Source organism: Anolis sagrei, chromosome 3 (assembly GCF_037176765.1).
Source record: "Anolis sagrei isolate rAnoSag1 chromosome 3, rAnoSag1.mat, whole genome shotgun sequence".
Lineage (NCBI taxonomy): Eukaryota > Metazoa > Chordata > Lepidosauria > Squamata > Dactyloidae > Anolis > Anolis sagrei.
Window position 1 is genome coordinate 107,676,813 of NC_090023.1, and position 26,947 is coordinate 107,703,759.

General features: G+C 39.1%; 1 protein-coding gene across 2 annotated transcripts in view; it reads left to right on the forward strand.

The window, feature by feature from the left end:
• The window catches only part of SH3RF3 (SH3 domain containing ring finger 3), a 304,138-nt gene that overhangs the window by 227,665 nt on the left and 49,526 nt on the right, over window positions 1–26,947 (forward strand). Inside the window, exons 3-4 of one of the 2 annotated variants that reach the window (XM_060769684.2) lie at window positions 547–642; window positions 16,121–16,468. In XM_060769684.2, coding sequence (XP_060625667.2) covers window positions 547–642; window positions 16,121–16,468 — 444 coding nt within the window. The remainder of the gene's footprint in view (window positions 1–546; window positions 643–16,120; window positions 16,469–26,947) is intronic. The other variant, XM_060769685.2, reaches the window with a different exon arrangement.

Sequence of the window (26,947 nt, forward strand, 5' to 3'; positions counted from 1 at the left end):
ATCAAGAGAATACATTAACCCTAGGTTGATCCATTCCTTCATTATGGAGAAAGCATTTGATATATATTACATTCTGTAGAGGAGACTCTACAGACTCATCAAGACAGCATGCAGTAGCTTTCCTCAACGTGGCAACACACAACTATGTTGGAGCACAACAATGTCCACAGCCAAGCTAATTCAGTGACCATGCTGGCTAAGCATGATGGGAGCTATAGTCCAACTCTCCTGGATCAGCCAATAAGAATTCAGATTCCCATTTTGTTGTGGCTGAACAGAGTTATGTAATACATCTGTAGTCTTCCCATTGCTTTAGAAATTGGAAAGTAGGTTGGAAAGTATTGCTACTGTCTTTTCATCTGGCAAAAATACCAGAGTGCTACTGAGAGTGATTTCTTTTGTTTTGCTGTGTGGGTGGTTACAGATTGCCTTTCCAAGAAATCAATAGTTTTCACTCCTCATAAAAACAGGAAACAGTAAGATATGCTTGTTTTATTTTTTGCATGTAGTGTGTTATAATTTCTTCATTTGTTCACTTCTTTTTAGGATGAAATTTTGACTGTCATCAGGAGAGTAGATGATAATTGGGCAGAAGGAATGCTGGGAGATAAAATTGGAATATTCCCTATTCTTTATGTGGAGGTAAGCCCGTGCTGCCTTATGTTGGATTCATAGAATTTATAGAGCTGAAAAAGGCTACAAGGGCCATCCAATTCAGCCCTTTCTTGAGAGGCAATGATGTGTAATGCTCTTTTGGTGCCTCTGAATTTAGAATGATGAAATGAACCTTGGCATCCTGTTGAGAAATTACAATATCATCTGCCTGACTTATGACATCCTAATTGCAATAATTCACCTTTATGGTCAGTCCGCCCTAACAATGACCAGATGTGTCTGCAAAAGCCAACATTTTACACCATACAGCCCGCTCCCCCCCCCAAAAAAAACAATTCTGGATGCCAGGAAACAGCATTGTGACCAGTGATCTATATAGCCCTCTCCTAGTAATGGGGCAAGCTGAGCCAAGCAGTATTGGGGATTCTATAGGATCTTGTCACCATTCTTTAACACAGTGCATCCTACTACTGGGAGAAGACTGGATATGCCACTGCTCATTTCCCCACTTGCTTGAGAATTGCTCTGTTGGGAATTACACCCCTTAAAATTTAGCTATAGGGAGATGTAGCTATGGAGATAAAACTACGCTATTGCAAATACACCTCTCAATGCAGGAACTCAACTGTGATGTCTTTGCTGTGGACTAAATTGTAAAGCATACATAGGGTACCACTAAGCCTGCATCAGAAGATGAAAGTCTGGAGTTCTGTCACCTGGAAGCCTCCAAATGTCATTGCCACATATGCCTTTTCTCTAGATAAAGGACACTGAGTTCTGCTAAAAGTGTTTAGCTTAATCTCGTTTCATGTTAATGGGAAATAGGAGACACACATCACACCAAATCTTGGATCTGAAGTTTGATTTGCACTCATTATAGAATAGATGACCCTGAGGTTCCTTGCAATTATCTGTCTTTACCAACCATCCCTTATTGAGTATTTCAACAATACAAAATAGTTGTTTAAGTTCAGCTTAGAATTTTCATTACTTGATATTTCATTTTTTTGTGTGTCCCTAACAAAGCGTGAATGCTTATGGAAATTCATTTTTGAAACCTCATCTGGCACTGGCTTGTTCTGCTGACTCAAAAACACAGGATGGTTCTAAGACCTCTTAATTATAGCCCTGCTTCTGACCTCAACACTTGCAGAGCCTCAGTGGATAAACTTCAGTTGCTCCTGTTTTATGGCTGTTATAACAAAATGAGGTCTCATGGTCACCTAATCCCCCTCAAAGTAAATTCTTTCTAATGTCAAAACCCCCATTAAGAAACTCAAAAATAGCATCCCAGCCTTTTGATCCTTAACCACAGCAGTCCTCAATATTAACTTAAGCACTCCGAATATACATTTCTCTACTGACAAGAGCTGTAATTTTAAAATGAAGATTTAGTAACTGTTGTTGAAATATTGATTGCTTATGGAAACTTAATGGCTGGTGATGTTTTTTCTTGTTATGTTAGATGTAGGCAGTTTATCTGATTAAATGATGCACAGTGGGAATTCTCCTAGTTGTTATATTCATATTCAGTCAATACATGAGGAATGAACTAATTACTATAAAGGAATTTTGAGAGGAACGGGCAGTCAAAGGCATTCTTTGAAGTGAGGCCATACAGTCTTCTACCCATCCTAACTCTTTTTGTCACTTTCTACTAAATACTTTCATAATTGTAAGGTCTGCATCTTTGGTGGCACCCAAGGTTTTGAATGTGTATGTTCTTCACAAAGATCCAATGTGGGATAGTGATTTGAATGCTGGACTAGGACTCTGGGAGATGTTTGAGTCCCCACTCAACCATGGAAACCAACTGTGAAACATTGGGCATGTCATATCCTCCTAGCCTCAGAGAAGGGCAATGACAAGTCACATCTGAACACACCTGAACCCAAATATTGCCAATAAAACTGTGATAGGTTTACCTTAGGGTTGCCATAAGTCAGAAGTGACTGGAAGACACACAACAAACAAAGCCAATGTTCACTACAGTCAGCCCTGCCATTAGGTATGGTGAAATTACTACCTTGAGCTCCTAATATTAGGAGGTAGAAATGGCAGCCTCCCAGTTGGTACTCCTCTATCTCTTCCCCTTTTATAAAGAACAGAGTTGTATATGCTATACAAGCTAGCCTTCTGTCTCAGTTATGTTAGTGAATGCTGAACCATGCCTACCTAGGACTAAAGGAAGTGGAGTCCCCAGTGGCACAATGGGTTAAAACCCTTGTGCCAACAGGACCGCTGACTGACAGGTCAGCGGTTCAAATCCAAGGAGAGCAAGTTGAGCTCCCTCTGTCAGCTCCAGCTCCCCCTTCGGGGACATGAAAGAAGCCTCCCACAAGGATGGTAAAACATCAAAAACTTCTGGGCGTTCCCTGGGCAATGTCCTTGTAGACAGCCAATCCTCTCACACCAGAAGCGAGTTGCAGTTTCTCAAGTCGCTTCTGACCAAAAAAAACCTAAAGGAAGTTGGAATAAAGTATCACCAACTATTCAGCACTCAAAACTAACTGTTCTTTTTCTCCCCCTCCCCTGACGCTTTCCTCCTCTCTAATATGTACAGGCAAAGATAATGGCACCAATGTCCTGTTTGGACAGTGGAACATCTGAATTGACCCAGTCCCACTGTCCACTCTCCTCTGAAACTGAAGGATACTCCTGAGGTTTGAGCAAACTCTGGAGTATTCACAACTTTGCCCCAAGTGGGGCAAGCTGATTTAACACTTTAAAAACTATGATGCATACCAGAAATTAGCAAACATCGTAGATGCAGGCAGCAGTGGATTCAAGATGAATCTATGAATCTTCTTGTTCATATACCATAGTCCCAAATTGTTTGAGGGCTTTATATATTAACACCAAAACCTTAATCTTGCTGAAATAGCATAAGGCAACTACTACAGTTCCTTCAGGAAATCTTATAAGTGCTGTTTTAAAATGTCTTAAGTAGAAATATGAAACAGAGCAACACCAGACATCCATAGAGTGGGAGCTGAGATGTTCATTGCCTGCAGCTTGTGGGTCAGTCTTAAGCATATATTGGGATGCAGTAGTTTGAGCCTTGGGCTACCCTAGAAACCAGTGTTTGTTTTCCCACTCACCTATGGAAATCCATTGGATGATCTTGGCCAAGTCACACACTCTTAGCACCAGAAGACCTGATGATTGGTTCACCTTAGGGTTGGCAACAATTGGAGGCACTCAACAAAACAGTACAACTCATAAAAGTTGAACCCTACTTTTTTGGAAATTATGTGAGAGGGAAGTTACCATAGCCTTCTCTGCTCCACTGTGCTCCCAACTATCAAGAAGCTCTGAGCTAAAAACTGCCAAATTGCATATTCTGGCTGCTGCTAGGACTTGCCATTCAAAACAGACATTCTGGCAGAATAACCCAGTAAATCAAAATCCAAGACATATATCACCGAGCTCTGTCATGGAGCCTTTAACACTGCTAGATTGTGATGCCTGTCAGCAAATCACGGTTGAGGAAAAGCCAGGATGTGTTTTGATGTTGAGTTCTGAGGTGAAGGGATTGAGCAATCTGCTCAAAGATTCCACTCCACCTCCCCACCCACCTACCAAATGTCTTCAAGCTGTCAAATTTGGAATTAAAGGTATCTTTCAAATATTTTGCATTCAGAGCACATACAGTTTCTGATAAACATGGAGGAATTCCTTATTCCAAAGATTCCTGGCTCAGATACAATATAACTGTACTATTTCCTACACAAATACTATAGTTGCTCAGGAAAGAAGAATTTCCCAGTTCACTGCCCTGGGATTAATGCATGCTTGTTTCATTTATTTTCATTTTGCAATCTCATGATGGCATGCTGTCCTAAGCACATATTACTCTAAGGCACCTCATTCCTTTTTGGCTGTCATGTATATTAGAAATAGCATTGCTAGTAAATAAAAACACTTATTTCATTTAAAAATAAAATGTAATATGTAAATTTATGCTGCATATCTGTTGCCAAAAATAACTGAAGAGGAAAAATAATGTTTCAGCCAGCATCTCTACAAAAAATCATGGGTAATTTCAACACTGTTGGGATACAGAAATATGAACTTTGGAGAACTGGACTAGTAGCACTTCTATAGTGGTCCCTCCACATTTGCAGTTTTGACTCTTGTGGGTTTGATTATTCGCATATTTGATTTGAAATGCTCTTTCTAGGAATCTCAAGGTCCTCCAGTGTGGCTCCTGTGGTCAATTTCCTCCTGGCATCCTAGAGAGAACATCTTTCCAGCAATCTCCAATGTGCTGCTATGCTAGAAGACCTAGAAATTTCTAAAGAGGTGTTCTTTCTGGTTAAAAATCCCTAGCTATTTTTTTATTTTCAGTTTTTCATTTTCAGGGATATCATGTGCCCCTAACAACAGTGAATGTGGAGAGATGATTGTATCTCTATCGATGGGGGCATAGGTACATTTTATACACTCTTTAAAGCAGAGGAAGTAAGGAGTGGTACACCTTGGTTGTCAAAATGCTGCATGTTACATACTTGCTAGCAAAGGCTCTTTTCATGTTGATCCATTGCCATAATCTGACAGGATGTTAAGCACACTTAAAGTCATTGGCTGTACTTAACTCTTTACTGAAATGTAGTCTGTAAGCTTGTGTAAGCAGCCACCTGCTGCTTGAAGTCTCCACAAAGTAAATCGTTTCTGAATTGTAGCTAGAAATGCAGGAGGCTCTTTTCCAGGGTGGATGAACCATTGCGAGAAAAATGTGCTCTGTGCCTGTTGATCCCCAACCAGCCTTAAATTAGCAACTGCATAACAATACGAAGAACAGTGCTGAGCACCATTGTGTAATGCTTCATTTTTCATAACAATCTTCATCATTAGTAGAACATCCACTGGAGCCTCATTTGTCCAAATAGCTTGGAAGCCAATTTTTAAAAGTTCAGAATGACATGTAAGAATAAAACAGATGCTGTATCCCCATAGGGTATATACCATGGAGTGGAGCCATATGACAGATAGATATCGGGAGATTTGGTTAATCTCCTTTCTGGCAGCAGAGGTGGGTTTTAGATCTCTTCCCAATGTTGAGACATGCTGCTTTCTGTCCCCCTCCACCCTTTGTCCTCCCACTCCCACCTTTTTCATTTAAGGAACAGAACCATATTCATGAAGGAATGTGCATATGGATTTGTTTTCTTTATGGGAATGATTAGGGAGTTTGCTGGTAGTGGGAAAGATGTGCGCATGTATCTATGTTCCAGTGGACATTATTTTTAAAAATGACCGGATAACTAGAATGATATATAGATTCAATTTTTAAGATGCATTTGGATATAAGTTGTGCAGTTTCTTATACGCAGAAATATTCTTGGCCTGCAAAACAGTTTCCAAAAGGAAAACAAGCATAATTCTTAAGCCACATATACGTTTGCCAAGTCATTTCCCTTAAACCTTGCACATGCATGAGTTGCACATCTTCACAATTGCTCAAATGAAATTGGATTAGTTTTATGCACTACAGACTCTTTACAAGGTTGGATGTTAAATCACACTGGCAATATCTGATGCGCTTTGTAATAGCTGGTTTCCCTGGAATCTTTTGTATGGTTTCTGCTAATATATATTCAGCCAGAATGTTGTACAATAGTCGCCAGCACACCACTATTCTTCTTCTCACTTCATTGACTTTACAGTGGATCTGAGCACTAAGCAAAACAAATGTAGGAATAAAAAAAATTAGGGCCCCTGGAAGGAGTTTCTACTTTCTAGTGGAATTTTTACATGAACAGATGACCACCGTGTTTTTGAGCTCCACGTCATGATTCAGTCTCAGAACAGGTTATTGTGCAGCACAGAATGTGGCATTTTTTGTAAAGGTCAAGAGGTCTAACGCTCATTGTGCTTACTGGATTGCTTCAGTGTCATCCTTTTTCTCTAGAATTACCTCTCTCTCTTTTCCCACTCACAATTTATGAAGAATCCAAACACTTAAATTGACAGTTTACTGCTTTCTAGGCTGCACCATCCTTTTTTCATACCTTGCTAAAGGTTATTTTCCATCAAATATAACATCAATGCTAGCCTGTTTAGTATTAGCAAGCAAAACACTATTGAGATTTCTATGAATAACTACACTCTTTAGTTAACATATCTATCTATCCACATGATATTTTGCTAACTACAGCATTATTTTGGTATGAAGGCATGAGCATGAAAAATCACCAAATGAAATCAGTAATTGAAGCTTTACTCCCCCCTCATAAGGAAAAGAAAATACTTAATCAGTTAGTTACCAGTTTCTGGTCACTTCTGGAGATGTGTGCTTTTTACCTTAAGAACAGACAAGCATCCTGAGCTCTGAGGATTACCTGGGAAGGAATCCCACTGGAGCATTGAAGCACACCCACATACCTGGTAGTTACCCTGGACCATGCTCTGACCTACAAGAATCACTGTTTGAATATCAATAAAAAGTAGGCACTAGAAATAATATCATACAAAAGCCAACTGACACAACCTGGGGATCACAACCAGATTCAGTGAAGACACCTGCCCTTGCGCTTTGCTACTCTGCTGCTGAGTACGCATGCCCAGTGTGGAACACATTTCAACATGCTAAAACAGTGGATGTGGCTCTTATGGAGATATGCCGCATTATCACAGGCTGTCTGTGCCCTACACCACTGGAGAAATTACACTGTCTAGCCGGTATTGCACCACCTGACATCCGCCGGGAAGTAGCAGCCAATAATGAAAGGACCAAGGCACTGACATATCTGGCCCATGCCCTGTTTGGATATCAGCCAGCATGCCAATGCCTTAAGTCAATATATAGTTTTCTAAGATCTACAGAGATACTTTCAGGAACGTCTCAGCAAGCGAGAGTCCAAAAGTGGCAGGCTAAAGCCCAGCACCTCAATCCATGGCTGATATTTTATTTATTTAGAACATCTGTATCCCATCCTATTCTTAGGGCGGCTTCCAACAATATAAAAACACCAATAAAATAAATAATGAGAGATTCCCTTAAGAAATGGGGCCACACAGTGGAGTCCACAATATGTGTGTGTGGAGAAGAACAAACCACAGACCACCTATTACAATGCAGCCTGAGCCCTGCCACATGCACAATGGAGGACTTTCTTATAGCAACACCAGAGGCACTCCAAGTGCCAAGTGTTTTAAACTTCGTGTTTTCTTAAATACAACACAATTGTACCCTTGGTTCTCTCCTGATATGATAAATAAATAGTTACCAGTTTCCCCCCAACAATGAAACAATGTACATGTAAAACTTAGGTTAAATCCATGGAAACAACCAAACTTACATTACTATGTTTATTGTGGAAGTTCCCATTAATTCACTAGTCTAATTTAGCTGGGACTGTTATAAGGGAATCGTCAGGTCCTGTGGTCTATATTTCAGAGAAAGGAATTAGCAAAACCATCTCTAGTTATTCCTTGCCTGCAAAAGCCCTATGAAATTTATTGGGATCACCATACATTGACGGGCACATACTTAAAGACACTACAGAGAGAGGGGGAGGGAGAGGGGGGGCTATATAAACAAACACTATAAACTAGACACTTAAAACATCTTGGCTGTAGGGTAGGGCATTGCAGAATGACATTTTTAATAACTGCCAAGTGGAATTCTTTTAACTCCATTTCCGTCTGCACAAAGTATTGCTCAACCACATTTAAGTGCTTACATGTGGAAACATAATTTTACACTCCTTTTGCTATGTAGTCTTTGAGCAAAAATGTGATTTGTTTTTATTTAGGATTCTATCTCACTACTGTGGATTTTGTCATGCTTATAAGTGAATAATATTACTGGGTATGGTTTCCTTCGAATGAGAGAACACTGCATGCTTACGATACCTTTGCAATATTTGTTTTGTAGAGCGTATTGGAGTAAACAAACACTGCTCTAGCAGCCAATAAATCTACCAGCTCTGCCTCAGATATATAAACTGAATCACCGCACCTGAATGATAATTCCCCTTCAGCCACATTTGTTTTGTCTCTGTCTTCACAAATTCAAATTGCAGTCTATTTTTCTATTTCTGTCCATTAGTTGGAGGTTGTCACATTCTCTTTTCCAAAGCAAGAAGGCTCCTACCTCTCACAAGAACTTGATATTTTTCATTCCTTCTGATTCACTGTTTGTCAGTTAGTATATGCTATTAGCAAACTATCAACTTAAATATGGGTATTTTTCCAGCATTCGTAATATATTAACACTGCTGTGTTGTTTTGGAACCCTACTGTGGTGATAAAATGTCCGTATGTAGTGAGTAGATGATCCTTCAGTGAGTAAAATCTGTTATTTCTAAGAGCCCATCCAGACAGTACCTTTATCCTAGGAGCTCCCACTGCAAAATGGAGGGTGGCCAAACGCTGTTCCCTCAAAATGTGGGGAGAATAGCTAAAAACGGCAAAAAATGCGAGATTTTCAGGCGCGGGAATATCCCGGTTCTGGCCTGAAAATGCAGATCTTGGAATGTCTGTTTGTCCTTGCATTTGGAAAACATAGGATTTTTATCTGGGTTTGTTCCTGGGTTATACATGTCAGTTCCTGATTGGTTGTATCTTAAAAACATGACAACAGTTGACTAGAGGGTGAAAACTTTATCCTGGCAAGAAAAACTTCATCCTCCACATGTTTAATGAAGTTTGTGACACACAAACAAAGGTTTTGTTGTGTGTGTGTGTGTGTTTGTTTGTGTGTGTGTGTGTGTTTTGGACAGCATAGTGAAGGGAGATAGATAGATAGATAGATAGATAGATAGATAGATAGATAGATAGATAGATAGGGGTGGAGTTACTCTTAAAATGTACCTGTTCTGATTCTCAAATTCAATTTAAGAACAAACCTACAGAACTTACCTTGTTTGTAACTTGGGGATTTCCTGTAATATTCAAAATTGAAAAAGCATAATGCTATTGCTATGACAAACAAATGAAGCACATCACAACCTTGTTCTAGCCTTTCTGCAGGACTACAGCATAAATCCTAGAGTATGGGCTGTTAAAGGGATTCACATTTGATTTTAATCCTAGGCATCCAGTCTGCTGTAGATTACTGGAAATAGATTATCACCTCTATTGAGAGTCTCTTCAGAACCTATGATTAAAATGGAACGGGCCCAATGTGTGAACCAACACTGGGGATTTGTCCAGTAGTCATTAGCACCTCTGCTGCCCATCACTTCTGTGGGCTTCTATCTGATATTTGTCTTGTGGACAGGATGTTTCTATCAACAACTTAATGCGCCTTTTCCTATGGATGTTGTGAAGTTGGAAATTGAGCAAACCTGGTTAGAGCCTGCCAACCATTGCTCTTGTAATGCTTCAAAGTGGGGGTTGTAGGGGAAATGATATAACCCAGAAGCTTGCCTGCTAAAGAGAGAAATGGAGGCAGAGTGAAACAGAAATGGGGAATTAGAAAGAGAGTGTGCAGGTTAGTTAAAAGGACAAAGAACTGAATAGAACTTTGGAATCTGAGAATGTGGAAGGAATCCAAAGGAGAAGTGTTACTTGGGTTGAAATAGAAGAGTTATTACATACTGCATGGGTGGAACTGACATAAGACTAAATATTTTATTTTATTTGTAATGTAATAAATTGTAATAAACTCAATCTGTTTTCTGGATGTTTTATTTTAATAATTCACAAGTAAAACTCATCGTGTTTTGCCACTTGTCCAGGTCATCTTGAGGCTTGAGTACTTGAGGCCTGAGTACTGAGTACTTGATCCAGGGCAGGATAGTCATAGTAGCCAACAGTTGGAACTGTGAGGCAACCTCAATAAGGGATTTATCAGAAATGCTTTTTGGATTTCTATGTCTTGGCTATTTTTGCTATGCTTAGCTGCAAGCAAACAAACAAATGAAGGAGTCTTCTTTCTGAGACCTTATTATTTCTATGGAAAGGAGAATGAAGACAGAAAGTTGTAGAGAGATTTACCAAGTTTCCAAATTTTCAGACCTGGGCATGGTAATTATTGTTTTTCTTATGAGGTCACTATCAAGAAGTATCAGTAGTTAAAATATTGGTTTACACTCCTGTAAAATGAGCACTTAAGTATTAAGAGACAATGCAGCTTCTCTCACTGAAATGTCAGTTTTAATTATTATTTTCTCCGTCCTTTGAGGACATTAAATAAACATGATATTTCTGCTAAAGTTCCATATTCATTTTCAATTAATCACAACCTCAGATTTTCATCATGTAGTGCTGTTGCTACAGAGACAGTAAGAAATAACACAAGAGCATTCTTATTATATTGTACAACCTCATAATGGTTGGTATTCAATATATGGAAGTTCAGAAGTCCAGAGTTCAGATCCAGAGACAATCTCAAAACAAACAAGTTCTTTGTTGAAGTTGTTTATCATTTATTATGTTATTTCTTCAACTGAACTTGACTTATGGTGACCCTATCACAAGGTTTTCTTGGCAAGATTTATTCAGTGGAGATTTGTCATTGCCTTATTCTTCAACTGAAAGACTGTAATTGCCTAAGGTCAACCAGTGGGTTTCCGGGTCTGAGCTGAGATCTGAACCCTGCTATCCCAGAGTCTGGTCCAACATTCAAATCACTATGCTAGCACATTTTCTTTACTGAACTGGAAATTCAACATGGAAGGTAAGATAAAATAGTAAGGAAAAATAATTCACATTCAAAAATATTACGTTTTATTTTAACATCATACATAAAGCATGTGTTATTGCCACAGCTCCATTCAGTTTTGGCAATATCCCCCAGGGAGATAGGGCAACCTAGTTTTATATTATGTATTATTTTGTCCCCTCTTAACTCATGTATTGTAACCTTTCTGTTATGGAGCAGTGTCCAATTTGCTTCATTGAATAAGGGAGGCCAATGAGACATGTGAATAAGGGATGTTCGTAGTTGGCCATCTAGTGAACAAAATGCTGGAATAGACAAAATGTATGATATCATCTGACATGAGCTGCCCTTTTGTTTTTACTTCAAAGGTGTTGTTTTTAATTTCAAAGGGCAGTTAATGGAGAAGTTTCATTGACTTGAACTTACGTTGACTCTCAGAATGAGAGACCTCCAAACCACCCTGTTATCAACAGCACTGCTAAGGTCTTCCAGACTCAGGGACAAGACTCTTTTGACAGACAGTGCATATATACTGTAGAATGAATGCAGCTTGACACCACTTTGACTGTCATGGCTCAATGCTGAGAAATTTGTATGAAAGCTAAAGACCTGTAAAACTACAACTCTCATGATTCCATAGCATTGAGCCATAGAATTAAATTTTACACCCTGAGTCTGCTGCTTGGAATGCAATATTTCTCTTTTCTTATTGCCTTCTACTTTACCAAGCATTATTGTGTTTCCACTTACTAGTAATCATGTCTTATCACATTATGTCCAATATACAACAGTCTCAGTTTAGTTATTGTGGTTTCTAGGGAAAATTCAGGCTTGGCTTGCTCTGGGACCCATTTATCATTTTTTTAGAAGTCTGCAGTACCCATAGAACTTTTCTCCAGCTCTCATTGCTTGGTAATATTTATTTTTAAAAAAGAATTTATAAGGCTATCAGCAATTGGACAGCCAAAAAGGTTGGGATCTCCCAGTATGGGTATTTTGATCCTTCTAATATTTTAATTTAAAACTCCTAAAGTTCTTACACAGCACAACTAATAGTAAGGGGATGTGAGATTTAAAAATCAAAACATATGGGGAAGCAAATCTTCCCCAACCCTACAGTAAAGATTACAGTGCCATAGAGCCGCCATACACAACCTGGTGCCCCACATACATTGGATCATGTTCCCATTGGTCCTGTTGGTATAAAAGATTATCATGGATGTTGAAATCCAAAATGGCATCAGATCAAGGAATTCTTGTTTAAAGCATCTTGAATAATAAATGTTTCTTTTAAAAAGGCTGAAGAAGTCATTCTCCTTTCTTTTGTTGCATTGCTCAAGTTCATTCCCTGACCTCATGAGTGAGGTATCACATGAATATGCTCATTTCAGCAACTTCATTGTTGTGTACATATTAGTTTCTGTCTTTTAAAAATATTTAAAAAAATAAAACCAGTTGTTATAATGTCCAAAGTGGAAGTCTGGTATAGAACTTTTATAAAACAGTGCAAGTATTTGTTAATAAAGGATGCAATTCTCACCCATCTAAATAACAACATTCCTCTCTGTGGCCTCAGATTATCTTCTGCTTTCTGCTTTCTGCCACATGCTTGAGACTTTCTTGTCTTGTTCCTTAGTAGTGAATGAGAGCCATAAGAATTATAGAAATTGTTTAGGAGCATCAGGCAAGATTTCTCTTCCTGGGCTTCTTCCTCTCATTCTACTTTCATGGGTTTCTTTAGTTCAGTGACATGCCTTACCTGGGACTCTGGTGCAAGCTAGAACAGTCAGAGTATTTCAAGAAGGGTAAGCTATAAGAAGAAAGCAGCAGAGGCCAAGCAGAGGAAAGTGGCAAAAGCGGACCACTGAAACTCTTGAAAGCTTTGACAACTAAGAATGTTATCACATCACCGGTGGCGCAATGGGTTAAACCCTTGTGTCGGCAGGACTGCTGACTGAAGGTCAATAGTTCGAATCCGGGGAGTGGGGTGAGCTTCTGTTTGTCAACTCCAGCTTCTCATGCGGAGACATGAGAGAAGCCTCCCACAGGATGGGAAAACATCCGGGCACCACCTGGGCAACGTCCTTGCAGATAGCCAATTCTCTCACATCAGAAGCAACTTGCAGTTTCTCAAGTCACTCCTGACACCAGGCATGTAGCCGGGGGGGGAGGGTGCCTTGGGGGGGGGCTTCAGCCCCCCCCCCCCGAAATTCTCATGGTGGTCCACGAGAAGGCCTTATTGGTACATTATTTAAACTGTTATGTTTATTCATATCATGATCTGATCACCATGCTCAATGTATCCCATATGCATGGAGGTATTGGGGTAACAATACAAAAGGTTTGATAAGGTAGACCCTCTTTCACTCAGACTCAGTCCCCCCCCCCCCCAATCAAACTTGCCATCAAGGTGGACAAAAATCCAGTGCAAATTACACACTTGAAGTTTAAATGCAGCAAAGCTGTGATAGAGAACATCAACAATAAATTCACAAGACTGACTGGAGTGATTCAAATGGAATAATGCAGCATAAAGAAGCACTTATGTGCTAAAATATGAATACTGTGGACATATGAAAATCAATGTCATTTTCTACTTTCCGGATTACCTTTGTCTCCCACTGGGCAACCATATATTAGCGTGCAATTCTAATTATTTTCATTTTTAAGCACTTTTCTTGTGTACTGCAATGTTATGAGTGGCTAATCAAAACTGTTTTACTTAATTAAGATTTACTCCCATTCCTATTTCATTTCTGGGTACATTTTTAAAGCAGAGTTTGAATAAACTTATATGAAGTCTCTACATATAATCCACTTTTTTGGAAGGCAAAATTTCTCAACATGGCACTGCTGAATCCTTTTTTGGACGTGCCAAGTCTCAATTTTTTCATTTCCTAATTGAGTTGGATCATGAAGGAATGCTTTGTTTTCTTTCTTATATTCAGATGTTTTTATATTTATATTTATTCTGATGCCAGCTATATGATTTTTCCTCTCTCTTCTGCTAAAACAAAGCTGAAGGATTTGAATTTTTGTATTTGTAAATATTAGGTTTTTCACTGCCTATTTTAGAAGGTTTCACTTATGAAAAAGGAAATAGTAAATTACACACATAAATTTTCTTTATCCCCTGCCTCAGATATTGTTAATGTAGATGCAGTCATAACACATCTTCTAAGAAAATTGAGACTTTGGGTAAAATCAATGTTCACTTTTGTTTAAAATTATGACAACCACAAATTTTATGGCAAGACAAAGCATGATACAAACACCCCAAGCCAAAAAATAGCTCCCAAACAAAGCAAAGGAGCACATAGGGACCACAATAAATCTCTGGTGGAAAAATCCATAGTTTCGTTTTTTCACTTTTTTGCCAAAACAGAATGTTCAATGGGCTCTAATAAAGCTGACTGTGGCTTGCTTGGAGAGTTACTATTCAGTACTTCCATCTACATATAATTACTAGAGTCTTCTTATGAAATGTGTCTGTTCAGTATCAGAGTCTGGAAGATCCTCCATCATTATTTTAAAGGGTTTTCATGAGTATAAATCTAGTTCCTGTGAAGCTATTGAACAATCTAAATTGCAAAGGTTACCCATGATCTGCAGTGACCCACAGTGTCAGCCTTGTGTCTATAGGCATCGTTCCATTTTGAATGAACAATTGATAGATGCAGTATTGAGCCTCAGCAGAATGCTGAATTGCCAGTGTCAGAGCTTGGAAACATTACCTTTTTTGGACTAAATTTTGCAGAATTCCCCAGCAAACATGTCTACAGGCATAATGAGAAAGCTGGAAAGTTCTCCACATTCTGCACTGGACATCATTATAGCATTTGTTTGATATGCTCTTATTGTAATCCCAAAGAATTTTGTTCAGACTCTGCACTATGGGTTGACTTGCTGAGTTATCCATAAGAGAGTTGCATGGATTACTTTCATGCAGTTGCTCATAAGAGGAGTATATTCCTTCTGTATCAGTGGTTCTTAACCTGTGGGCCATGGGCCACCAGTGGGCCATGAGGATAAAAATCTGGTCCGCAAGCCTCCTTCCTCTTCATTTATTTTATTTTATTTTATTTTATTTTATTTTATTTTATTTTATTTCCACTTCTTGGACGCCATCTGCCACTCCTTTCCTGTCGCTGACCATGGCATATGTTCTGTATCAGAAACTAGAGCTGATATGGTCTATCCAATGCAATTTTCTGTATCAGCACCCCAAACTGAATCTAAAGTTGACCAGAAACTGATTTGTAACCCTTTTGGTACTAATCTTGGAGAGTAGTCCCTGGTCAAAGTGGTCCCTGGTTAAAAAAAAAGCTGGGAACCATTGTTCCACGCAGTTACTGGAGTTGTCCCATGGCTGCAAATCTAACACCAAGTCCCAGATTTTCTTGATGCTAGCTTTTTCACCTTTTACAATCTTGAACAGCAGTAATCTGCTGGCTATGGTGCTTTATTTGTCAAATGCCTTCCTTCCTTCGTGGCAACTCATAGTTATGCCACCTACAGGGATCCTTTCACATTACAAACTACAGTTTTATGATCCTGCTATATCAACATCGTATTGTCATGCCAGTTAATGTTGCAGTCATAGCGCTCTAACCTGGCAGAGTGGACACACTCCAGGATACTTGACCAATTTTTTGCACTACTGCCGGCTGTATGCCTTAGTATTGTGACAAAAGATAAGCTTCTCATTGTACAATAATGGTTTGATGTTCAGTATTAGGAAGATGGGCTTCTGTTATTCATTTCTAGAGTTTGTAAATGTGAAGATGTAATAGCTGTAATCTGAGTAAAGAATTTGAACTCTAAGACTATACAGACTTAACAGCTCTGAATTCCCACCTTACCTCTTCTTCTTTTTATTTCTTCATTTAGCTCAACGAATCAGCTAAACAACTTATTGAGACGGACAAGACCAATCTAGCTGCTGGCAGCGATGTCCCCTTGCCAGCAGACACTAACCTGGCAATAAACATGGTCCAGTGCTGTACCCTGAACAATGCTGGAGCAGTCAGTGCCATTCAGCGGCACGTTGACGGCAAGAAGAATGCCAAGAAGCGCCACTCCTTCACGGCCCTGAGCATGACACACAAATCTTCCCAGGCCATGAATAACAGGCATTCCATGGAGATTAGTGCCCCTGTCCTGATCAGCTCAAGTGACCCCCGTGCAGCTGCCAGAATTGGAGATGTGACTCATCTCTCATCCAGCGCTCCAGTCCAGGTAAAACTATGGATTAAATAACTGCAATGCTGAACTATGGAAGGGATGGCACAGATAAAAAATAGCCCTTTCTGCAGCCAGCTCTTCCATAGGACAGTATGAGGCAACTGTGTCAGGCACCAGTTTGAAGTGTCGCGGAAGGGCAATAAATTGTTAGTTAATTAATTTTTGCTGCTGTATTTTACTCCCAGCAAAGGGACGAGCTATATCTATGAAGTTTTCTTCCTCTGTTGCCAAAATAAAGTGGTTGGCTTTGACAATTTTGAGTTGGATTAATGGAAGGCACCATGTTCTGTTCTACCTCAGACAAATAAACATCCTGGCTCAGCTCTGTTAGTGTGCTTTGGTAATGAGATTGCAATCACAAAGCTGCTGTGTGATAAAAAAAATCCCAACAAATACACATTCCATCATCCATCATCAAATGTAGTCAAATTCGGGCAAAATTATTTTGGTGAAAATCCTAAGGGAAAAGCATGATTGTCAACTGACCTTGAAGAAAGGGTTTAGGAGATTTTTTTTCTGAATTATGATATATTGTAGGTGCAATATGTCACTCTTCTGTACTGTGTTCCTATTCTTGTGTCAACCAACTTAAAAGGTATTTGATTTATTATCAGCTTTGCTGAAAGGTTTCTGTCACAAACTCATATTATCAAGACTTTGTATCATGCTGTATGGCTGCTGTACAGCAACCATGGCACTCCACTAAGAGTGCACCCACACTGTAGAATTAATGAACTTTGATGCAATTTTAACTGCAATGGCTCGATATCAAAAGACTTTGGCTTTCTGTGCCAAAAAGTTCTGGTACCTCAGCAAACTACAATTTCTAGTGGATTCAAATTTTAAGAAAAAAGATTCTACCAAGCATTCAAAAGGACTTCCTAACAATAAGTGCTGGTATACTGTGAGAATTGACCATCTTGAAGCATGGAATAAGACTTTACAACTTTTAAATTCTATTATTCTAGTGAGACCTTTGGAGGAAATTTGTACTGGAGTCATATATCCTTACCTCTTAGAAGATCATAGTGAATTCAGTGTGGCTTACATCTAAGCAAACATGAATAGCATTTTGCTTTTGGAATGCTTTGGTAAACAGCCATCTTCTCCAACTTGGCATTTGAGCATTGACCACTTACTCGCTGGCATGCCCTGTTTGTTTACACAACCATTCATTACTTTGTTGTAACTATGATGTCTTAAAAACCTTTTTTTAAAAAAAAATCATAGATGTGTGCAGTAAAGGTAATATTTCTTCCCGTTTCTGTACGTAAAAGATTAGCTACACATTTTGCCAAAGCATAAATACATCAGGAAGACAAGAATTCTTTCTATGCTTTGCCCTTCACATATTGCTATTTCTAAAAAGCAGATGGAAAACACAGATGGGACATGCAAGTCCCCAATGTTATTATCATGAATTTGCACGTTCATTCAGAATTTTGTAATTGCACAGAAAGTAAAATTGACAGAGCAGTTCTAAACATTCAGGTGGGCTTCAGTATACCCCAAATTATCTTAAAACCTACACATACACACACACAGCCTCTGCTAGATGGGATTGCATTCACCCATGAATGCAATCGCATCTAGGTGTAGCTGTGGATTCATCTTTAAGTCTGAAGGAGCAAGTTTCTGCAATGGACCGAACTTCTTGCATAGATTTAAAGCTGATCATACCAACTGTGGACATTCCTTAAAATACTTGGTTTTCATAGCGCATGTCTCAGTTACATCCAGTTTGGATTAGTCTCAATAGGTTCTGTTACTTTACTTCACTTAGGCGATCCCTCATTGTCTGAGTATGATGGCCTTCCAAGTGTAGTGTCTTGGCGACGGATACGTAGGTGACTGTAGAGCCCTATTCTTGACCCGCACGTTCTTCCACAGTGAGGACATTGGTCCCCAGGTGGAAGACAGTCCCGATCAGGGTTGGCTTGATGCACCTTCTTCTTGACCTGTTTCTCCCTTTCTCCCTCCATTCATGCCTCTTCAAATTCTACAGCACTGCTGGTCACGCTGACCTCTAGCAAGAGCGTTCAAGGGCCAAGGCTTCCCAGATCTCAGTGTCTATGCCACAGTTTTTAAGGTTAGCTTTAAGCCCATATTTAAATATCTTTTCCTGTCCACCAGCATTCTGTTTTCCATTCTTGAGTTGGGAGTATAGTAACTGCTTTGGGAGAGGGTGATCAGGCATTTGGACAAAGTGGCCAGTCCAGCAGAGTTAATGGCGTAAGAACATCGCTTCAATGCTGATAATCTTTGTTTCTTCCAGCACTCTGACATTTGCCCACATGTCTGTATGGGACTGCCAGAAGAGTATTCAGACTTCCGTTGGTACAGAGAGCTCCAGCCAGACTGTTAACTAGAATTGGGACCATACATTTCCCTTGTTACAACATGTTCACTGATTGCTAATCCATTTCTGGACACATTTTAAAGTGTTGGTTATGACCTATGAAGTCTTATACGCCTTAGATCCAGATTGTCTGACAGAACCTGTGCCCTCATATTAGCCTGCCCTACTTAGAGACCCTCAGAAAAGGCATTTTTTTCTGAGTTCCACCATCTTCAGTCACAGTAAGTTGAGATATGAGTTAGTGCTTTCTCATCAGCTGCTTCTGGACTCTGGAGGCTGGAATGGAACCCCACTTTTTGTTTGTTTTATTATTCTATTTAAGAGATTTTTACATTCAAATGGGATTTTATTTACATGCAATAATGTTCAAGTATAACAAAAGCAGGAGAAGAAAAACATGAAAGAAGAAAAATAACTGCAATATTCATACATTTCTATAAATTTTGTTTATACATCATTCTTTTAAATGTTTCAAACATTGTTAGGTCTATCCATTGGATTACAGCCAAAAGAAAATCATTCCAAAATTAATATGTTAGCAATCAAAAGAGTGCAAAAAATCCATTTCACTTGGTCAATTGTTAATTTCCAAGAAACAGTGAAATAATTCAATAAAATTCATTTCTCCAAATATCAAGTAACCTTTGATAACCAACTTACTCATGTAATTACTTCCTCCCAAAATGAAAGTACTGTGAGATAACTTGAAAATATATGCATAAAGGAACATTAGCAAATCTCAAGCTATTTACTGATTATTTGTTTATCTACATTGGTCACTTTAGCTCAGTGTAAATATTCTTGCAGCATTCCCAAATCCAGTATGTTCATATCAAATCTGGAACCATTGTTGACATGGACAAGGAACACAGTGGCACTATGGAGTTGGCACACATCTTACCTCCTCCATGCTGCAACCATCTCTAGCTGGCTATGGAGCTTCATGCAGGCTCCTAACCGTTTCAGACACCTCTTCAGACACCTAACCATTTCAGACAATTCCCCCTCCTTCTTCTTGATCACATGATTGCTCTTTTCTGACATCATCAGAGGAGACCTGAGCAGGAAGAAGGAGAGGAGATTTCCTGGTCACATGCATGCCTCTGCCAATGTAAGAATAGGACATTTGTGCAATCAGGGAAAAGGAATGGGGAACTACACCTCCTCCTTCATGGTGGTTGTTTGTGTGCCCTGTTCTGATTTCAGCAAAGATGCCCATGATGGCCAGAAGCTCACATACAGCTCTGTGGCCAGTTGGGAACAGTGGCAGTGGCACAACCATGATCCATCTCTTCCTTTGCACAAATAAGCACAAAGGAAGCATGGTGGCTCTGCTGTCTAGAATGGAGAACTGATTGGACCAAATTGGACTTGATCTAGCTGCCCATCTGCCCTGAAGCCACACAATACTTTGGAATTTAAAGGAAACTCTGGAGTATGTCTCAACTTTAAACAAAAACAAAAAAGCCTACAGGATAATCATCAGAAGTAGCTGTTTGTGATGAAGACAACCAGCTTTCCATTTGAGTGGTTTGTTTGAGGTTTTTACTAGTGTAGGCAAGCCCTTAGAAAGACCTTTCTTGAATAGTTGTTGCGCCAAGCAGTACACTCAAAAGAGCGCAGTTGTAACTCTATAGTAATACTAGTTATGGACGTTAAAATCATTTTAGCAATGGCCACAATCAATAGCCATTACTCAGATTTGGACAGTCATATCCTCTATTTCATTCTTTCTGTAAACCTTGCATGTTGGATTTATTCATAGATGTTGTAATGGTGATAGTGTGGAAAGGATAACTGCCAGTATCACTGTTGATTCATCCTCGGGGCATTCCATGAAGTTGTTATGTTTCAGAATACACAGTCACATATATTACAGCTATTAGTGCTTCATCTTTGAGGTTATGTGCATTCCAGAGAATCTGAGATCTACTTTTATCCCCTGACAAGACCCTCTGCTACTGTGAATAATAGAATTAGGCAGGCCAACAGATATACCTCTATTCCTTCATATAGTCTCATTGTGGGAAGGAGGTTCTAAATACCCTAGATATTAATGTGAATGGGGTGTTGTTAGCTACAAGCTTAAGAATATAGAATAGAGCATAATGTTACAACTGGAGGGCAGAAAAACCTGAGTGTATTCTGGGTGGAGGTAGGTGATGGTTGACTAACTGCAGAAGCAATAAGCTAATGTGAAGCCGGTACCTGTGAAACTATCAAAACATTGGAAAATCAATTTGGTTAATGTTCACTTGATTACAAGCCTCAGTATTCATTCAGAAGATAGTATAGAAAATTGCTGTGAGATGTTTTCTTCCCCACTCCTTCAACAGATAAAGCTATAGTATTTATACGTCTCTTAAAGCTTCCATTTGAAATATCAAAATTATCCTCTTCATAGAAAATGAAACATTTTCTGAATATGTAAAGAAAAGAAAAGATAGTTTAATGTATGCTAATACGCATAAGTGCTAGTGTGGTGTAATTGCTCTGAGTGTTGGACTACATTACAAAACTCACTTAGCCAATGGAATCCTTTGGAAGACCTTGGGCAAGTCAGACTCTCTCAATCTCAGAAATAACCAAAATCATCTCCCCCTGTACAAATTCTGCCAAGAAAGCTTTGTGATGGGTTTATGATACATTGGAAACATTTTGAAAGGCACACAACGACAATATACATAGCTGCCAAAATCTAGCATATAATAAAGCTGATGTCACATCCCTTATCTCTGAACATTTTATAAAATAGAATCTACATTGAACAAAATTGAATAAAACATGACAAAAATAAACCACACACATAGTAACTACCAAATGCATACAAAATAAAGAAAAAACAGGTACAAAAGCCAATACGTAGCCTATAGGCAAACGTAAACTAATTAAATACAGAACTAAGACTAAGACTAATACAAAGAGGTGGCTTCCAACCATTTTTTCTGCAATTGTGTTTTGAATCTTGCTATGACAGCTCTCCCTGCTTTATCTAGAAATTCATTTTCTATTCACTTAACTCATATTAATTAACAAAACCAGCTGTCATCCAATCACCACCATTTTCCCCATATCCACCCTCCCATATACTTTCATAAGATACTCAGCTCATAAAATTTAGATGTGCTAAAAACACATTATCACAGTATGGTGTAAAATCAGATGAAGAATCAGCATTTAGAGATACTGCTGTTCTGATTGCTCAGGACAGATAGACTTGCCTGCTTCTTTTTTCTTGTACATTTCATGATCTTTGCTGCTTTGTGCTAGTTGAGAACAGGCATATGGCTAGTTTGTTCATGTAGGAGAACATTGCAAAATGTACTGGTGACCTTCAATCTTTCATTGTCAAGAAAATTTGACAATAATTTCAAAAATACAATTCTGGCCACAATGGTGACAAGGGTAGCTTCTCACAGAATAATGCAGCAGCTGGAAAGGAGAGGTTTTTGGGAATGATGTGTGTTTGTGTTTTATGGGATACGCCTTGGACACAAGCACCATCTTGATCATTATTTCAAGAGAATTTGCATCTAGAGCATTTGATGCCTGCACACCAAGTGCAGCCCACAAAACATTAAAAATGGCCTTCTAAATTGTGTCTGTCTCTCATGCAGAGTGTTCTTACAGGCTAGTGAAATTGATTTGTACTGAGAATGTAGTACAGCTGCAGGCCAAAGATAAAACGCAGGCTAAGTGAAGTTCGCAGTCGAGCTGTCCGCAAGTGAACCGCCCAGGACAGCTGAGGAAGTCCCACTTGACTCACTAATCTTGCCCAGCCCTCAGATGGCTCATCTTCTCTCCATTTGCACCCCTTATGAATTATTCCTTCTTGCTATTTGGAAAGGTCACAGGTCAGCTGCTCCAAATCCCTTGGTTTTTTCTGACCAAAGACGCATCTCATAAATAATAGAGTGAGGCTGACTGCACCCCACAGCCTGAGCTGAGAAGACAAAGCAAGAGCATAGCCTTTATGTGTTCCACACAAATTCTGATCTTAAACTGGGAAGCAATTCACATAGTTTGTAATAAGAACTAACATATGCTCCCCAACTGTAGGGCACACAATTGGAAAAGAGCAGCAAGGAACTGCCGTGCAGGGTCACCTTCTCTAAATTGGAAGAAATACAAAGTAAACCAAGCTGATCTAAACGGTTTTCCGAAATAAGAAGCAGTTCATAGAAGTCTGACTCTCTGTTCAAGAGAAAATGAGAAAAGACTTCTAAAATATTCAAACTATGGTGTCTTAATATAAAGATGAGCCAAAGGCAAAGATTTTGCTTTCTGCCTGTGCATGAGAGACAAACAGTTCAAATTCCTTCTGGGTTGGGATTTGGACAGAGACTTTATCTGCACATAATCCATTCTGTCTTTGGCTCCAGAGGAATACTGTTTTTATGCATAGTGATAGAGCAACTCAAAACATACCGCATGAGCTCATGAATTTAAAATTCGTTTTGGATCAAATGCAGCCTACTCCTTAGCCCAGCATGTTAATCTGAACTGATTTCGCCAATTTGAGACAAAGCACCGTAAGTAAATTTGGAAAGTAAGGATGGACTTGCCCAAATCTGTAATATGCTGGAGGCCCTTTTGGATTCCCTTCCTCAGGCATGTTATACTCCTTCACGCAATGTGTGTGTGTGTGTGTGTGTGTGTGTGTAACTAATTTCTAGCCATGGTTAGTAGCATGCATAGAAATAACATATCACTGGAGGCACAGGGCAGGTATAAGAATGTAGGGCAGATTGGAGAATGCATGACTCTCCAAATGGTATTGGACTGCACCTCTCATGAACCCCGAGCACTAGGCTAATGGGATTTCCATAGTTTAAGAAAAACTGAAAATATTGCTCTTTGGGCCTGGAGTAATTATGCTGTCTAGGATTCTGGGAGTTGTAATCCAAAAGCCTTTCTAATCTTGGGGACAGGTACTCTAAATGTATGAGTGCACAGGACTTTTGCTATCAGGAATGGATAAGAATGAAGACATCACAACTCTGAATTTTTCCTTCACTCGCAAACTTTCTAGTATTGCAGAGAGTAAGACATTAAAAATAATTGACACCCAGAAGACTTATGTTGACCATGTTCACATTCTCTTAAGTAACTTTGTAGTCCACCCCCCCCCTTTTTTTTTAAACATCTAACTTGTATTTCTAAATGTTTACCAGAAGTTTTAAGTTACTGTAGTGTTAGAAACTTGAGAGCTGGAGAAATGTCTCATTTGAGAACAGTATTCTAATTCGGAGAAACAGTGCCCTCATTCTCCTCCCTGGTCCCCATAACTATGCCCCTGGACATGTTTGACATCTATAGGATGGCAGCTAAATCAGGACTTAGGTACATTAAAATTATATTGACTATCAAATAAATCTTTTTCATTGGTCTTAAATTCAGCTGCTTGGGCTTACCTCAAATTTGGGTTGGGTTTTTAAGCTGAATCGGTTGTACACTGAATGTGTAACCCTCAGGTCAGAATCTTCCGGGGTCAACATGATATAAAATATTAACATGCATATCTGGATTCAGACACAGAGCTATTCAATATGATTCCCAATGCTTTCAAAGGAAGTGGTTTCTATATTCATGAATTAGCCAGATAACAAAAATTTCATTCTCATGAATTTTATTTCTTTAGATAACTGGTTGTGATGACAAATGGAAATTGGTGGATAGCTGAGCCTAAGACACTTTCTGATAGCAAACATCAAAACTAATATGAGAAACAAATTACTAATACACTTCTTATCAATCAAGTTAAATTAGAGCAATAATATTAAGATTCAGGAAGCCAGTGTGCTGTAGTGCTTTGAGAATTGGACTACAAATCTAGAGACCAGGGTTTAAATCCCTACTCAGTCATAAACCAACTGGGAGACCTTGAGCAAGTCACTCTCTTTGTCCCTGAGGAAACCTCTTCTGGAAAAAAAACCTTTCCAAGAAAACCATGTAATAGAGTTGCCTTGGATCACTGTAGTTTGGAAACAAAAACAAATTCTCTAAACCAACGCTACTCAAAGTATTGGTCTCTAGTCCAGTGCCTTTGACTGCTAGTCCCTGGAAGCTTCCTGGAAAGAAAAGAACTCTTATACCTGAAATTAATGCTGGTTTTCTCCCACACTGGAAGAAAATAATTGCATGTCCTGAACAATAACTGTTTGTCCTGGATATCAGTCAAAGGAGCAGTGCTCTAGACAGATTGTAGAGGCCCATAATCACAGCTCACAGGATCATGAGGAGTACCATTGTTTTTGCCTAAATGACATCTTACAGAATTGGAATTGCAACATATAACTGTAAAGCTAGGAAGTGTTCAAATGAAAGATGTGAATATATAGTGCCTTGGGTACTTTTGGTGACTATACCACCTGCTTTAGTCCTTGTGGCCCAAGAGCAACAAAGCATGTTTAACACTGTACCACAGAGTTGTGCTTTTTGTAAAAAATGAAGGTCTCCTCTCACTAAACCTGAGCCATCTTTCCAAGTAGGTAGACATATCATACCAAAATCTGTGGGTTTTATAGCATTTTTAGGCTGTGTACCCTAAAATTATTGACCACCAGGTAAATATTCATGAAGGTAGGATATAAATCTCTTGCTCATCTCCCATTAAAGCCAATGGGTGACAGAGAGCTCTGTGGAAGAAAATCTAAGTGCTCTTTTCCTGGCTCAGATAACCCAGTTTTTACACAGAGGGAGATGAACTGTTTGTTCTTGTGAGTTTGTCAGCCAAGGTAATCCCCACTATTCTGCCCTATGGAGCAAATATTCCTTTTTATTGCTTAACCATTATGACGTCCCTATCCAACTACAATAGAAACAACCCCACATATCTTATTCTCCAATGTTTCAAGCTGTCTTGATGGGAGAGGAATGCAAGTGCCACAGCTGACTCAATAATTTACAGAGCAGATAAATCTATAGGAGAGTTGGCTGCTCGACACCTTCTGCAGTAGATATGTAGTTGGAGGGTGCCCATCTGCAGCTGTAATTACATTTTGCTGTGCATGTAGGGATGTTTTAAATATATTGCTCCATTAAAGGAAAAGCTGTGTTCTAGAGCCACTGGATGTTTTGCCTCCCACTTTGGTTGGTAATTAACATTTGATGAGAATGCATGATCTTGGCTGTAACTCTTTCTTGCCAATATGTAATAGTACAACTATGAATTAAGTGCTTTCACATTATTCCTAAGAGCATTAAGAGCTGGAGCGATTGCATGACCCATTGTTTTATAGAGCCAGTGAATTTGACAGAAATGGGTATCATGAATCTCAAGGACCATTACGTCTGTTTTCTAGCTCCAGTATTCCCCAAGGATGATATATATTTTAACCTGCAGATGTGAAATATCTTGAGCATGCCTCTTTCTTCTTAAAAATAAGTTACAAATATGCAATCAGTGCATTAAAAGGCATATCCCTTTTGTTAATGAACCTGGTGAGTGGTTTGTGGTAAGAGGCTGTTAAACGTGTTTTACAGTTGGAATAAGAAGAGGGATTCACCAAAAATAATTCCTGTCTAATAGCAACAATAGTATCCCCCCAACTTCAGTTGAAAATATTGGTACTTCTATCACTGTCCTTTTGGATTTAGTAATTCCAGCAAAAAGATCACCATGAAAAGTAAAAAGCATTTGGGATTGCTTTTAGTTCCCTTCCACATAATGTGAAAAACAACATTTAGGCAGGAAATGGGAGCTGCTGCTATGCTTTAACTTCTGCTGTTTACTTATTTATAGATACATATTTGTTGCTGTTAAATTCACAGTGGGGCAGAACCACCAAATACTTATATTTGCAAAGAGGGCTAACTGTGTATACACTGTGGGCACCTAAACGGAATAACAGTAGTGCAGAGGAGCCTGTCATTCTGATAAAAAAACAACAGAAAAGTGCCAAGTGAAACATACATACCTTACTTCCTCTTAACAACTATGAAAACCTGTCCTTATTTGTAGACAGTCTATTTTCTCATGCTCAGAGAAAACATTAACATCTGTGTTAAGGAAGGGAGTGTAAAGGTGTCATTCCAGGGCTTGACAAGAGTAGAGGGATTATACTGTATTAGTTGAGCTGAAAGGAAACACAGTCCACTTTTGGTCCAGCCAA